Source organism: Pelophylax lessonae (genome assembly GCF_965119305.1).
Source record: "Pelophylax lessonae genome assembly, chromosome: 7".
Classification (NCBI taxonomy): domain Eukaryota; kingdom Metazoa; phylum Chordata; class Amphibia; order Anura; family Ranidae; genus Pelophylax; species Pelophylax lessonae.
In genome coordinates, this window is record NC_138774.1 from 302,089,050 (window position 1) to 302,104,039 (window position 14,990).

Here is a 14,990-nt window from a genome sequence, read left to right on the forward strand (position 1 = left end):
AAGGCAATCCCTGGGCAGACTGTCATATGTCACCGAAGACAAGGCAATCCCTGGGCAGACTGTCATATGTCACCGAAGACAAGGCAATCCCTGGGCAGACTGTCATTCACCGAAGACAAGGCAATCCCTGGGCAGACTGTCATATGTCACCGAAGACAAGGCAATCCCTGGGCAGACTGTCATATGTCACCGAAGACAAGGCAATCCCTTGGCGGACTGTCATATGTCACCGAAGACAAGGCAATCCCTGGGCAGACTGTCATATGTCACCGAAGACAAGGCAATCCCTGGGCAGACTGTCATATGTCACCGAAGACAAGGCAATCCCTTGGCAGACTGTCATATGTCACCGAAGACAAGGCAATCCCTGGGCAGACTGTCATATGTCACCGAAGACAAGGCAATCCCTGGGCAGACTGTCATATGTCACCGAAGACAAGGCAATCCCTGGGCAGACTGTCATATGTCACCGAAGACAAGGCAATCCCTGGGCAGACTGTCATTCACCGAAGACAAGGCAATCCCTGGGCAGACTCCTATGTCACCGAAGACAAGGCAATCCCTGGGCAGACTGTCATATGTCACCGAAGACAAGGCAATCACTGGGCAGACTGTCATATGTCACCGAAGACAAGGCAATCACTGGGCAGACTGTCATATGTCACCGAAGACAAGGCAATCCCTGGGCAGACTGTCATATGTCACCGAAGACAAGGCAATCCCTGGACAGACTGTCATATATCACCGAAGACAAGGCAATCCCTGGACAGACTGTCATATGTCACCGAAGACAAGGCAATCCCTGGGCAGACTGTCATTCACCGAAGACAAGGCAATCCCTGGGCAGACTGTCATATGTCACAGAAGACAAGGCAATCCCTGGGCAGACTCCTATGTCACCGAAGACAAGGCAATCCCTGGGCAGACTGTCATATGTCACCGAAGACAAGGCAATCCCTGGGCAGACTGTCATATGTCACCGAAGACAAGGCAATCCCTGGGCAGACTGTCATTCACCGAAGACAAGGCAATCCCTGGGCAGACTCCTATGTCACCGAAGACAAGGCAATCCCTGGGCAGACTGTCATATGTCACCGAAGACAAGGCAATCACTGGGCAGACTGTCATATGTCACCGAAGACAAGGCAATCCCTGGGCAGACTGTCATATGTCACCAAAGACAAGGCAATCCCTGGACAGACTGTCATATGTCACCAAAGACAAGGCAATCCCTGGACAGACTGTCATATGTCACCGAAGACAAGGCAATCCCTGGACAGACTGTCATATGTCACCGAAGACAAGGCAATCCCTGGGCAGACTGTCATTTGGCACTGAAGACAAGGCAATCCCTGGGCAGACTGTCATTTGGCACTGAAGACAAGGCAATCCCTGGGCAGACTGTCATTTGGCACTGAAGACAAGGCAATCCCTGGGCAGACTGTCATTTGGCACCGAAGACAAGGCAATCCCTGGGCAGACTGTCATATGTCACCGAAGACAAGGCAATCCCTGGGCAGACTGTCATATGTCACCGAAGACAAGGCAATCCCTGGGCAGACTGTCATATGTCACCGAAGACAAGGCAATCCCTGGACAGACTGTCATATGTCACCGAAGACAAGGCAATCACTGGGCAGACTGTCATATGTCACCGAAGACAAGGCAATCACTGGGCAGACTGTCATATGTCACCGAAGACAAGGCAATCCCTGGGCAGACTGTCATATGTCACCGAAGACAAGGCAATCCCTGGGCAGACTGTCATATGTCACCGAAGACAAGGCAATCCCTGGGCAGACTGTCATATGTCACCGAAGACCAGCCCATTCGTGTCTCAGGAATCTGGTACTGGGGAAATCCTTCCTTTTCAGTCTCTTTGGAAGATGGATGCAAGGCTGGGGAGATGTTCCGGTATACGGTCCTTGCAGGGAGCCTGGTTGTCTCCTATAACATTCTGGAACTGCAGGAGATCTAGCCATCGCTGCGACCTTGGACCATCTGATGCAGATCCAGTCAGATAACACCACGGCAGTGCGTGCATCAACAATCATAGGGGGAACTAGAAGCCTCAAAGAGCCCTTTTTTGTTTTTGTAGGGACAAGGTGGGATTGAGGCCTAGAACTTCTTAAGGTAATTTTATACCTTTGTCCTAGCAGGATGTCCTTTTTCTTTTCCCCCGGATTCTAGCTCACCAAAAGGAACATTTCTCTCTGTCCGGCTCTGGTTCTGGTGGGGAGTCCACTGTTCAGCTGTTGATTCTTTGTCATCTTGGATGAGCCCTGAAAGGGGGCTCCAGCCTCCCGTTACTCCATTTTCTTGGTGGCTCATCATCCCAAGCTCATGGTCTCAAGGGTTGGGTTCCACTATTTTTTGCCAATGTGTGTATTACTACAAGCAGCTGTTCCTCAGATTAGCATGATGACCTGATCTTCATGTCACGTGTTCTCCAAGTTCTGCCATGTGGATGCTTAGACCAGGTTGAGATGTGGGGTTCCTTGAACTACAGGTAAACCCCCATCTTACCTATTGGTACTTTGCTGTAGAACCCTTTCCTGGAGTCCATTGAGGGATGCATGTCCCATCTCTCTATGATCATACTCTGTACTGCTTTACTACAGAACTGAGGTATGATGGGAGTAGGAGTTATCCTGGACTGGCTTTGTGTGTGAAGGGGGGAAGGATTTACCAGAGTCTAGTCCTCCTATAGGTGGCAGTATAGCCCAAAGATTCAAGACCTCCTGTGTCCCTCATTATGACGACTCATTCCTTTCACGTTTTCATTAAATCCTGTATATAGCGACGTTTCATCTAATAAAGGAATGTGCTGCAGTAGTCAGTTTAGATAATTGTTTCTTTTTAATTTTAAATGTTCATTTCTACATAAAAATATACATTATTTTTTATTTTTTTCCTTTCTTAGGTGATGAAGCAGGGACAAAATCAGGTGCAAATGCTGCCGAGGATGAGGAAGACGATGACGACGACGATCCTGAGAATAGGTATGATTCCAGTCATACGGACTTAAAAAAGCTTATAACACACCCTAAGCGTGGCTCCAAAGCAAAGCATCGGAAGAGCAAGCAGGTTGTACAAACCCGGACTTCCTGCCTTGTAAAGACTCGATCCCAGGCTGCTCGCAAGCTTGAACGAGTGGTCGGAAAACCAAGGCCAAAAACCCGAAAACCAATGAACCGATAAATTGAGTATTACACACCTTGCATAGGGTGTGTTATAAATCCACGGCAGAGTATCTGGTGTACGTGTTGAGATTTCCCTGACTTGAAGGATTGACCCAATGTATGGTCGGGAATGGAGAATCTGCTTTCTAAGCTTCTGGAATAAAGGTTGAGCTCTGGGGGTGACTTGGTCTGTTGTGTCCTGAAACACCAGATTCATGGGATTGGTGGGATCCACTTTGATTGTGAAAGGCCATCTCATTGATCAAGGCTGCTCTCATATATCGAAGACCCCCCAGGTAAGGGGTGTACAGCAAAGTCCAACCACATGAACAGTAGTCAGAGCGCCACACACAGGTCCAAGATGAGATTTTTAGATATTCAGTAAAAAAGGCGACTTGTGTTTAGGGTTTGGACGTTCCCCCATTCATCAGGACTACAATCCTAAATGGAGTGTTCCACCATATGTTTTTTGGGGTGGGACTGGTCCACCATATGTATTGGGGGTGTGACTGGTCCACCATATGTATTGGGGGTGTGACTGGTCCACCATATGTATTGGGGGTGGGACTGGTCCACCATATGTATTGGGGGGGTGACTGGTCCACCATATGTATTGGGGGGGTGACTGGTCCACCATATGTATTGGGGGTGACTGGTCCACCATATGTATTGGGGGTGACTGGTCCACCATATGTATTGGGGGGGTGACTGGTCCACCATATGTATTGGGGGTGGGACTGGTCCACCATATGTATTGGGGGTGGGACTGGTCCACCATATGTATTGGGGATGGGACTGGTCCACCATATGTATTGGGGGTGGGACTGGTCCACCATATGTATTGGGGGGAGCTGTCCAACCCGTAAAATGTGTTGGCTTTCTTATTCTGCCCCGTGTACCGTGCGTTTTTATACACTTCAATGATGTAGAACAGTGCTTTGTAAAGGCAAAAACATTTTCCAAGACAAATTTTACATGCAAACACTTTTAAAAAGTTCTATATTTGTTTTATTATATACAGATTTGTAGGTTCCATATTTTTCCGTCCCTTTTTTTAATCATATACAGATTTAGGAGCTCTTCAGGGATGGTTTATCAGGTATTGGCATGTTTACATATATAGGATACACATTCATAAATGTTTTTTTAAAGATTTTAATACAGCGGTGCGATCTTTTTATACTAAATGAAAACTCGTTTTAGATTAATATTTTAGGCTAAATAAAATAATTTTACGTAACTTTTCATTTTTATGTGTTTGCTGCTCTATATTTTAATTACACACACTAATATGGCAATGCTAGGGTTAAGGATTAGGGTTTTCCCTTGAAGGTGTAAGATCAGGTGATGGGGTTGGGGATGTTCTTTGAAGGTGTAAGATCAGGTGATGGGGTTGGGGATGTTCCTTGAAGGTGTAAGATAGGCGATGGGGTTGGGGATGTTCCTTGAAGGTGTAAGATCAGGTGATAGGGTTGGGGATGTTCTTTGAAGGTGTAAGATCAGGTGATGGGGTTGGGGATGTTCCTTGAAGGTGTAAGATAGGCGATGGGGTTGGGGATGTTCCTTGAAGGTGTAAGATCAGGTGATAGGGTTGGGGATGTTCTTTGAAGGTGTAAGATCAGGTGATGGGGTTGGGGATGTTCCTTGAAGGTGTAAGATAGGCGATGGGGTTGGGGATGTTCCTTGAAGGTGTAAGATCAGGTGATAGGGTTGGGGATGTTCTTTGAAGGTGTAAGATCAGGTGATGGGGTTGGGGATGTTCCTTGAAGGTGTAAGATAGGCGATGGGGTTGGGGATGTTCCTTGAAGGTGTAAGATCAGGTGATAGGGTTGGGGATGTTCTTTGAAGGTGTAAGATCAGGTGATGGGGTTGGGGATGTTCCTTGAAAGTGTAAGATAGGCGATGGGGTTGGGGATGTTCCTTGAAGGTGTAAGATCAGGTGATAGGGTTGGGGATGTTCTTTGAAGGTGTAAGATCAGGAGATGGGGTTGGGGATGTTCCTTGAAGGTGTAAGATCAGGAGATGGGGTTGGGGATGTTCCTTGAAGGTGTAAGGTCAGGCGATGGGGTTGGGGATGTTCCTTGAAGCTGTAAGATCAGGAGATGGGGTTGGGGATGTTCCTTGAAGGTGTAAGATAGGCGATGGGGTTGGGGATGTTCCTTGAAGGTGTAAGATAGGCGATGGGGTTGGGGATGTTCCTTGAAGGTGTAAGATCAGGCGATGGGGTTGGGGATGTTCCTTGAAGGTGTAAGATAGGTGATAGGGTTGGGGATGTTCTTTGAAGGTGTAAGATAGGCGATGGGGTTGGGGATGTTCTTTGAAGGTGTAAGGTCAGGAGGTGTGGCTTTCCAAGTGGTCCTGGAGTGTCTTGTGGCCATCGGGGAATAATGAGGTTAGAATATATGCTGATATAAGGTATGAGGACTGCCATCGCTAACACTTCTCTGGTGTATCGGTCCTTGAGGGGGGTGGTCATCGGAGGACTTTATACATAGAGGTGTATAGATAATGAACCACTAACCCTACATAATCTTTCTCAAGTATTGTTTTCGATTAAAGCAGAACTAAACCCTCCTTTTTTTAGCTATGGAAGCCGCCATCTTGGCCTCTTTTTGATATGCAACTGCCATGGTGTAGCACATGTGATCAGTTATGACTTCAGCCATTAGATGGTTTGACTGTTGTGTTGAGGACGCAACCAATGTGACAGTTACATTTCAGGCATGCGCTGGGAATGTAACTTTTCTTGAAACTCTTAAATTGATGGGTTTAGTTCTACTTTATGTGATCAGTTGAAAATAACTTGTAATGCCCTCTCCCATCTCTGCTGATATTCCTGACCTGGGAGAGCTTGGAGCAAAGACCCGCTCTGTGTGAGCCAAACAAGGCCAAAGAACCTCCTCCCCTCTCCCAGATCAGAAACAGTAAATGTAGACAGCAGGGGCCAGAATGGGCAGAGGATGGGTTCACATTGAGCTATGTGTAGACAGCAGGGGCCAGAATGGGCAGAGGATAGGTTCAAATTGAGCTAGGAGTGTAGACATGGAGATCGAATGGGCAGAGGATGGGTTCACATTGAGCTAGGAGTGTAGACATGGGGATCTGAATGGGCAGAGGATGGGTTCACATTGAGCTATGAGTGTAGACATGGGGATCTGAATGGGCAGAGGATGGGTTCACATTGAGCTAGGAGTGTAGACATGGGGATCTGAATGGGCAGAGGATGGGTTCACATTGATCTATGAGTGTAGACACCGGGATCTGAATGGGCAGAGGATGGGTTCACATTGAGCTATGAGTGTAGACATGGGGATCTGAATGGACAGAGGGCGGGTTCACATTGAGCTATGAGTGTAGACATGGGGATCTGAATGGGCAGAGGATGGATTCACATTGAGCTATGAGTGTAGACATGGGGATCTGAATGGGCAGAGGATGGGTAAACATTGAGCTATGAGTGTATAGACCGGGATCTGAATGGGCAGAGGATGGGTTCACATTGAGCTATGAGTGTAGACATGGGGATCTGAATGGGCAGAGGATGGGTTCACATTGATCTAGGAGTGTAGACACCGGGCTCTGAATGGACAGAGGATGGGTTCACATTGAGCTATGAGTGTAGACATGGAGATCTGAATGGACAGAGGGCGGGTTCACATTGAGCTATGAGTGTAGACATGGGGATCTGAATGGACAGAGGGCGGGTTCACATTGAGCTATGAGTGTAGACATGGGGATCTGAATTGGCAGAGGATGGGTTCACATTGAGCTATGAGTGTAGACATGGAGATCTGAATGGACAGAGGGCGGGTTCACATTGAGCTATGAGTGTAGACATGGAGATCTGAATGGACAGAGGGCGGGTTCACATTGAGCTATGAGTGTAGACATGGAGATCTGAATGGACAGAGGGCGGGTTCACATTGAGCTATGAGTGTAGACACCAGGTTCGGAATGGGCAGAAAACAGGTTCTTATTGAGCTGTTGGTGTAGACACAGGGATCTGAATGGACAGAGGACGGGTTCTTATTAAGCTAGGAGTATAGACCACAGGTAGATTGGTTCAGGTCGAGCTAATATAGACCACGGGGACCTGAATGGGATTTCAGACACTCGATGACCAAGACCATTTCCTGGCTCACCTTTATTCATTGGCTGGATTGCTGTTATTTGGTGTTTTCTCTGGATCTGGTGTACCATGTTATGAAGCTGTGTGATCTCTGACCTGAGGAAAGGCTGATGGAAGATTTCCCACAGTTGGATGAGTCTCTTTCAGCCTTCTCTTCAATTGTTGAAAATCTGATGTGATTTCCTGATAGAGGGGATCCCCGAATGTTCTGCAATCCATGTGCTGCTCTCCTATGAATAATATTTATTGCTGATTCCATGTAGGTGAATTGGACATTGAGTAATGTCAGGAGCGTGTGGCTTCTGGAATATTCCATGTCTGCTGCTACCTTTCCTACATCTAGTACTAAAGAAATACAAATCTATATAGAAGATTTTCTACAACGGTCTCTCTAGCAGCTTTTTCTTTACATTTTTAGAAGTTTTAAAAGTTTGAATATTGCACAACTGCTAAAGACTGATTGTATGAGGGGTGAGATGTGTGAGGTGATGGGAACACAGCACTGCCCACACCTGGAAGGGTTTCCACCTTCAGGTCGTGTTCACAGCCCCCCCTTCCCAAATACAGTGATGTCACCCACCTTCTGCTGACAATACAAAGAGATCCACACATGGCGGGCACTAAAAATGGCATCCAACCATCACCCGACACTCAGTGTGGACAATGCCGAGAAGGTGGAAGGCCATAAGCCGTACATTACTGTAGCCTGTTATCTGTGCTTGTCTAATTCTAACCACCCTTGGGGCCATCACCAGGCCATATTGGAGGCCGCTTTCTCCTGAAGGAGAAGAATAAACTGGGGGAAATCTTTAGAAGGGGGCTTTACCTTCCAAATGTCGTCCAGTCCGTTGTAACCAATCAGCTTGTCCTTCACCCAGTGTATTGGAGGGGGCATAAGGACTCAAAGCTGCCCTTTTTATCAGTCTGAAAATTGTAAAAAAGCACCAACTATGGAAGAGGGTTTATACTGGCCCGTCCCGTCCCCTTTTCCCTCGGCGTCCCGTCCCCTTTTCCCTCGGCGTCCCGTCCCCTTTTCCCTCGGCGTCCCGTCCCCTTTTCCCTCGGCGTCCCGTCGCCTCCAGGCCCTGCCCCCTTTCTCAGACTCCCGTCTCCTCCAGGCCCTGCCCCTTTCTCAGCCTCCCATCCCTCTCTATATCAAATACTTCTGTATCTGTATGTCAGAGGTCTGGCTTACCTCTGTGTTGTGGCTCCATCTGCGGACTCCATGTCACTACTATGTGCTGTAGGGGCTGGTAGGAGTAGCCACAGCACATGGAGCAGTCCATTAGTGTTCATAGTGACGTCCTGCTGCCATTTCCTAGCTGTACATTCCACATACAATCCTTTTATTACTCTGTCCGTTCCCTCCGTTTTATGTATATCCAGCGGGCAGCTCCGTACATTATAGAGCCCTTTACATAGGTCTGTTGCCAGAGTCCCCGGGACTTATCACATTTTTCAGCTTTAATTTGGAAGCCATGACGATGCTGGCACTCATTTATTTATTCAGGCCGCCTGGCTCGGCATTACCATTCCCCCCCATGGTTCCAGTGATAACCATCCCCTTCCCCCCATGGTTCCAGTGATAACCATCCCCTTCCCCCCATGGTTCCAGTGATAACCATCCCCTTCCCCCCATGGTTCCAGTGATAACCATCCCCTTCCCCCCATGGTTCCAGTGATAACCATCCCCTTCCCCCCATGGTTCCAGTGATAACCATCCCCTTCCCCCCATGGTTCCAGTGATAACCATCCCCTTCCCCCCATGGTTCCAGTGATAACCATCCCCTTCCCCCATAGTTCCAGTGATAACCATCTCCTTCCCCTCATGATTCCAGTGATGACCATCCCCCTCCCCCCATGATTCCAGTGATGACCATCTCCTTCCCCTCATGATTCCAGTGGGCATATTTGGGGGTCCAGCAGCTGAACTAGAAGAAATACATTAGGATCCTGGGGCAGCCGATTATTTGGCCTCTAGGATGTCCTGTTTGTGGCCAGCAAGGGTGGTTTTCCATGAGCTATGCAACTGTAACCCGAGCGACTGGAGAAGCCTTAATGCATTTCACAGATTGTCCTCCCCCTCCCCCCATGTCTTTGCAGTGCTGTGTCCCCTTCACATATCTGTCATTGATATTTCTGCATCTTGTGTGTCAATGCTTCGGGTGACCTCTTCCTCCTCCAGCCTCATTGTATGATGCATTTCTATTTATAGCTGCAATAAATTTCTTCAAAAGTTTTCTTGTCCATGCATTTACTTTTCTTTGTAAGAATTTGTCTGATTGGTCAGGAGAGACTTTCCCCCCACCCCCCGAATACCAGCAAAGAGAGACTTGCAGGAGTCCGTCCAACCTCCAAGTCAGTGACAACACCGGTAGACTCTGGAGATGCCGCTGCTCATCAGTCAGTGACACCGGTGGACTATGGTGAGGCCGCTGTTCATTATCAGTCAGTGACACCGGTAGACTCTGGAGAGGCCGCTGTTCATCAGTCAGTGACACTGGTAGACTCTGGAGAGGCCGCTGCTCATCAGTCAGTGACACCGGTGGACTATGGTGAGGCCGCTGTTCATTATCAGTCAGTGACACCGGTACACTCTGGAGAGGCCGCTGTTCCTTATCAGTCAGTGACACCGGTAGACTCTGGAGAGGCCGCTGTTCATTATCAGTCAGTGACACCGGTAGACTCTGGAGAGGCCACTGTTCATATCAGTCAGTGACACTGGTAGACTCTGGAGAGGCCGCTGTTCATTATCAGTCAGTGACACTGGTAGACTCTGGAGAGGCCGCTGTTCATTATCAGTCAGTGAAACCGGTAGACTCTGGAGAGGCCGCTGTTCATTATCAGTCAGTGACACTGGTAGACTCTGGAGAGGCCGCTGTTCATTATCAGTCAGTGACACTGGTAGACTCTGGAGAGGCCGCTGTTCATTATCAGTCAGTGAAAGCGGTAGACTCTGGAGAGGCCGCTGTTCCTTATCAGTCAGTGACACCGGTAGACTCTGGAGAGGCCGCTGTTCCTTATCAGTCAGTGACACCGGTAGACTCTGGAGAGGCCGCTGTTAATTATCAGTCAGTGAAACCGGTAGACTCTGGAGAGGCCGCTGTTAATTATCAGTCAGTGACACTGGTAGACTCTGGAGAGGCCGCTGTTCATTATCAGTCAGTGACACTGGTAGACTCTGGAGAGGCCGCTGTTCATTATCAGTCAGTGACACTGGTAGACTCTGGAGAGGCCGCTGTTCATTATCAGTCAGTGACACTGGTAGACTCTGGAGAGGCCGCTGTTCATTATCAGTCAGTGACACTGGTAGACTCTGGAGAGGCCGCTGTTCATTATCAGTCAGTGAAAGCGGTAGACTCTGGAGAGGCCGCTGTTCCTTATCAGTCAGTGACACCGGTAGACTCTGGAGAGGCCGCTGTTCCTTATCAGTCAGTGACACCGGTAGACTCTGGAGAGGCCGCTGTTCATTATCAGTCAGTGAAACCGGTAGACTCTGGAGAGGCCGCTGTTCATTATCAGTCAGTGACACTGGTAGACTCTGGAGAGGCCGCTGTTCATTATCAGTCAGTGACACTGGTAGACTCTGGAGAGGCCGCTGTTCATTATCAGTCAGTGAAAGCGGTAGACTCTGGAGAGGCCGCTGTTCCTTATCAGTCAGTGACACCGATAGGCTCTGGAGAGGCCGCTGTTCCTTATCAGTCAGTGACACCGGTAGACTCTGGAGAGGCCGCTGTTCCTTATCAGTCAGTGACACCGGTAGACCCTGGAGAGGCCGCTGTTCATTATCAGTCAGTGAAACCGGTTGACTCTGGAGAGGCCGCTGTTCATTATCAGTCAGTGAAACCGGTAGACTCTGGAGAGGCCGCTGTTCATTATCAGTCAGTGACACTGGTAGACTCTGGAGAGGCCGCTGTTCATTATCAGTCAGTGACACTGGTAGACTCTGGAGAGGCCGCTGTTCATTATCAGTCAGTGACACTGGTAGACTCTGGAGAGGCCGCTGTTCATTATCAGTCAGTGAAAGCGGTAGACTCTGGAGAGGCCGCTGTTCATTATCAGTCAGTGACACCGGTAGACTCTGGAGAGGCCACTGTTCATATCAGTCAGTGACACCGGTAGACTCTGGAGAGGCCGCTGTTCATTATCAGTCAGTGACACCGGTAGACTCTGGAGAGGCCGCTGTTCATTATCAGTCAGTGAAACCGGTAGACTCTGGAGAGGCCGCTGTTCATTATCAGTCAGTGACACCGGTAGGCTCTGGAGAGGCCGCTGTTCCTTATCAGTCAGTGACACCGGTAGATTTTGGAGAGGCCGCTGTTCATTATCAGTCAGTGACACCAGTAGACTCTGGAGAGGCCGCTGCTCATCATCAGTCAGTGAAAGCGGTAGACTCTGGAGAGGCCGCTGTTCCTTATCAGTAAGTGAGGCTGTTTTCTGTGACCCCCAGTGCCTGCAAACCTGGGCAGCTGATTTGCAGATTTCCACTCTTAACGGCCTCACAGTTCAGATGACACGAGGTCAGATTTTATTCCATCGCAGAGCTACTTCAGGGAGGAATTCCTTAGTGAAGCTGAACTCCGATCCTCCAGGATTCATTTTATTTTGTGAGCCAGACACGCATACTAGTAAATCCCTATGACAGATCCCAGATATATCCTCTATAGACACACATACTAGTAGATCCCTATGACAGATCCCAGATATATCCTCTATAGACACACATACTAGTAGATCCCTATGACAGATCCCAGATATATCCTCTATAGACACGCATACTAGTAAATCCCTATGACAGATCCCAGATATATCCTCTATAGACACACATACTAGTAGATCCCTATGACAGATCCCAGATATATCCTCTATAGACACACATACTAGTAGATCCCTATGACAGATCCCAGATATATCCTCTATAGACACGCATACTAGTAAATCCCTATGACAGATCCCAGATATATCCTCTATAGACACACATACTAGTAGATCCCTATGACAGATCCCAGATATATCCTCTATAGACACACATACTAGTAGATCCCTATGACAGATCCCAGATATATCCTCTATAGACACACATACTAGTAGATCCCTATGACAGATCCCAGATATATCCTCTATAGACACGCATACTAGTAAATCCCTATGACAGATCCCAGATATATCCTCTATAGACACACATACTAGCAGATCCCTATGACAGATCCCAGATATATCTTCTATAGACGCACATACTACTAGATCCCTACAACAGATCCCAGGTATAATGCAATAGGACACTCCTTTTGGGTAACACTGAACTACAGACAAAGGAGAAGCAGGAGACTGATGAGCTCATCCCTCTGTCACCACCTTCTCTCCTCCTATGAGCACCCCCACTCTAGAACGTAATCTGCTGTACAAGGACTGCAGGAGGCTGATGATACCGGTTATATTTAGGTACTTGTATAAAGAATACGTAGAATAATATATGATTGAACAGAGAGCTGCATTATCTGTGTCTTTTAGAAATTGAACCTTTGAGTCCTCTTAGTCTCAAGCTTTGTGTGCCATAAGCCAGAAACCTGCAGAATGTCGGGAAGCAGACGGAGCCAAACATTTTTTGGCCTTAAAATGAATCCTTTTTAGGACATGTGGAAATGGCCTTAGCTTATCTTTTATGAAGGTGTAAGCTCCAGCGTTGTCACCCTTTTACTCCTCAGGGAGTCGGTGAATATGCTCATGCTTGTTCTAGGTTAGTGGCTCACCAAGAAGTGCAGTCAGCACCGCATGCGCCTTTTTTATAAAGGAGTCGCAAATTCTTCGAATTCAACAGCTATACGTTTAGGTCCAATTCAGACCCGCTCAGTGCATGACCCACAGGTCCCCTTTGTTGGTGACTCTTAAAGATGAGCCTTGCCAAGAAGTGCAGAAAAAAGTACAGCTGGGGGCTCATCCGGGATTTTGTTGTCTCCAAAAAGGTAAACCACCACCATTGTAAAGAAAGTCATGACTTGTATTCGTGATGTATGGAACCCCTTATTATGAGATTGATGATACCAGCGTGTCCTTCCATCTGAATATATCAATGTGTAGATGAAGAGTCTGCTTTCAGTGTACGTCTGCCGGCAACACACCTCTTTACTGCTGGGCCGAACTTCCTTTTCCCTGTAGAGAACATTTCATAGACCTCCAATGACACTAAATGTATACAGTCCAAAAAAGACCAACTAAGGACAGGTCCCCATTATTGTCTGGTCTACTCTCTAGTACTAAGGTGCCTGGTCTCTTACTGTCTGTGTGGTGGCGGTCATCTTGGTGAAGGAGCAGGGCTTTGCTTCCTTACCTCTCCAACAAGAACCAGAAGTACAGGGGTTGCCAGATCTCAAGGAACCAGCAGTCCCTGCAACTGCCCCAAGCGGATCTCACCCCAGATCTCCGGGAACTAGTACTCCCTGACACCGTTCCATGCAGATCTCACCCTAATTCTCCTGGAACCAGCAGTCCCTGACACTATTCCATGCAGATCTCCAGGAACCAGCAGTCCTTGACACTGTCCCATACAGATCTCACCCCAGATCTCCAGGAACCAGCTGTCCTTGACACTGTCCCATACAGATCTCACCCCAGATCTCCAGGAACCAGCAGTCCGACACACTGCCATGCAGATCTCCAGGAACCAGCAGTCCCTCACCCCTTCCCATCTCTATGAAGCAGCAGTTGCTGGCCCCGTCCTATGTAGATCTCTAGCCCACCCTCAGACAGGAAGCGCACTATATTTATAGAGGGAAAAGGGGGCATATCTGTGTATACAGTGCTGCTCCCTTTGACCCACATGGCAGACCTTGAGGAATATTGGGAAGGTATTAAGTACATTATATATAGACTTGTGTATACCAGAAAATCTAGGTTTTGGGATGGACCTAAAGAGTATTCCTTACATTAGAGTAAGGAAAGAGTAGTACAAAATACACAATCTTCAAATGGATAACAATAATGAACATTAGATTCTCCTTCAGCTTTACAAATGAAAGATAAAGATTGTACATAGAAAACGCTGAGCTATAGAGAGGTCCTACATCGAATTTCCAACACACCATTCTAGATCGAAATGAGTATTCTTTCCATTATTGCCTTTCCAAATGTCTGATTCAGCAACCTATTTTACAAAGCTAAACACACAAACCAAAAAAGCCAAGAATATTATTGCACACAATTCATGTTGAAAAATTGACAAGATTTGCCTCAACGTTCATACCTTATGGTCATAGGACCTCCATCCAGATCCACATTATACTCCCCGAACAATGTATTAGGAACACTGTGCTAATACTGGCTACAGTCTCCCTGAGCTCTCCAAACAACCTCCATTCTTCATGGTGTGGATTTCATACACAGTTCTGGTCTATGGTGACATTAGGCAATCTCTGCACATTGAGATGTTCTATAGGATTTAGATCCAGGGACTGGCTTACTGTTTGTGGACCTCAGCAGAAATCGAGATCAATCAGAACAGGTAACATTCTTCCGGCCTTGGTGACCCTGTGCCCGCTGCTGCCTTGGCTTTTTGCTTTTGGCCTGCAGGAACTCAGCGTGATCTTCTGCTGATGTCGCCCATCCGCCTCAAGGTTCCATGTGTTGTATATTCTTCCAGCCTTGGTGGTCTTCTGCTGGTGCAGCCTATCCACCTCAAGGTT

At 47.7% G+C, this 14,990-nt stretch overlaps 1 protein-coding gene across 1 annotated transcript in view; it reads left to right on the forward strand.

Moving 5' to 3' along the window:
* Window positions 1–14,990, forward strand: part of ATRX (ATRX chromatin remodeler) — a gene marked incomplete at its 5' end in the record, with an annotated part of 152,340 nt that overhangs the window by 32,561 nt on the left and 104,789 nt on the right. Inside the window, one exon of the mRNA XM_082264262.1 lies at window positions 2,924–3,002. Coding sequence (XP_082120388.1) covers window positions 2,924–3,002 — 79 coding nt within the window. The remainder of the gene's footprint in view (window positions 1–2,923; window positions 3,003–14,990) is intronic.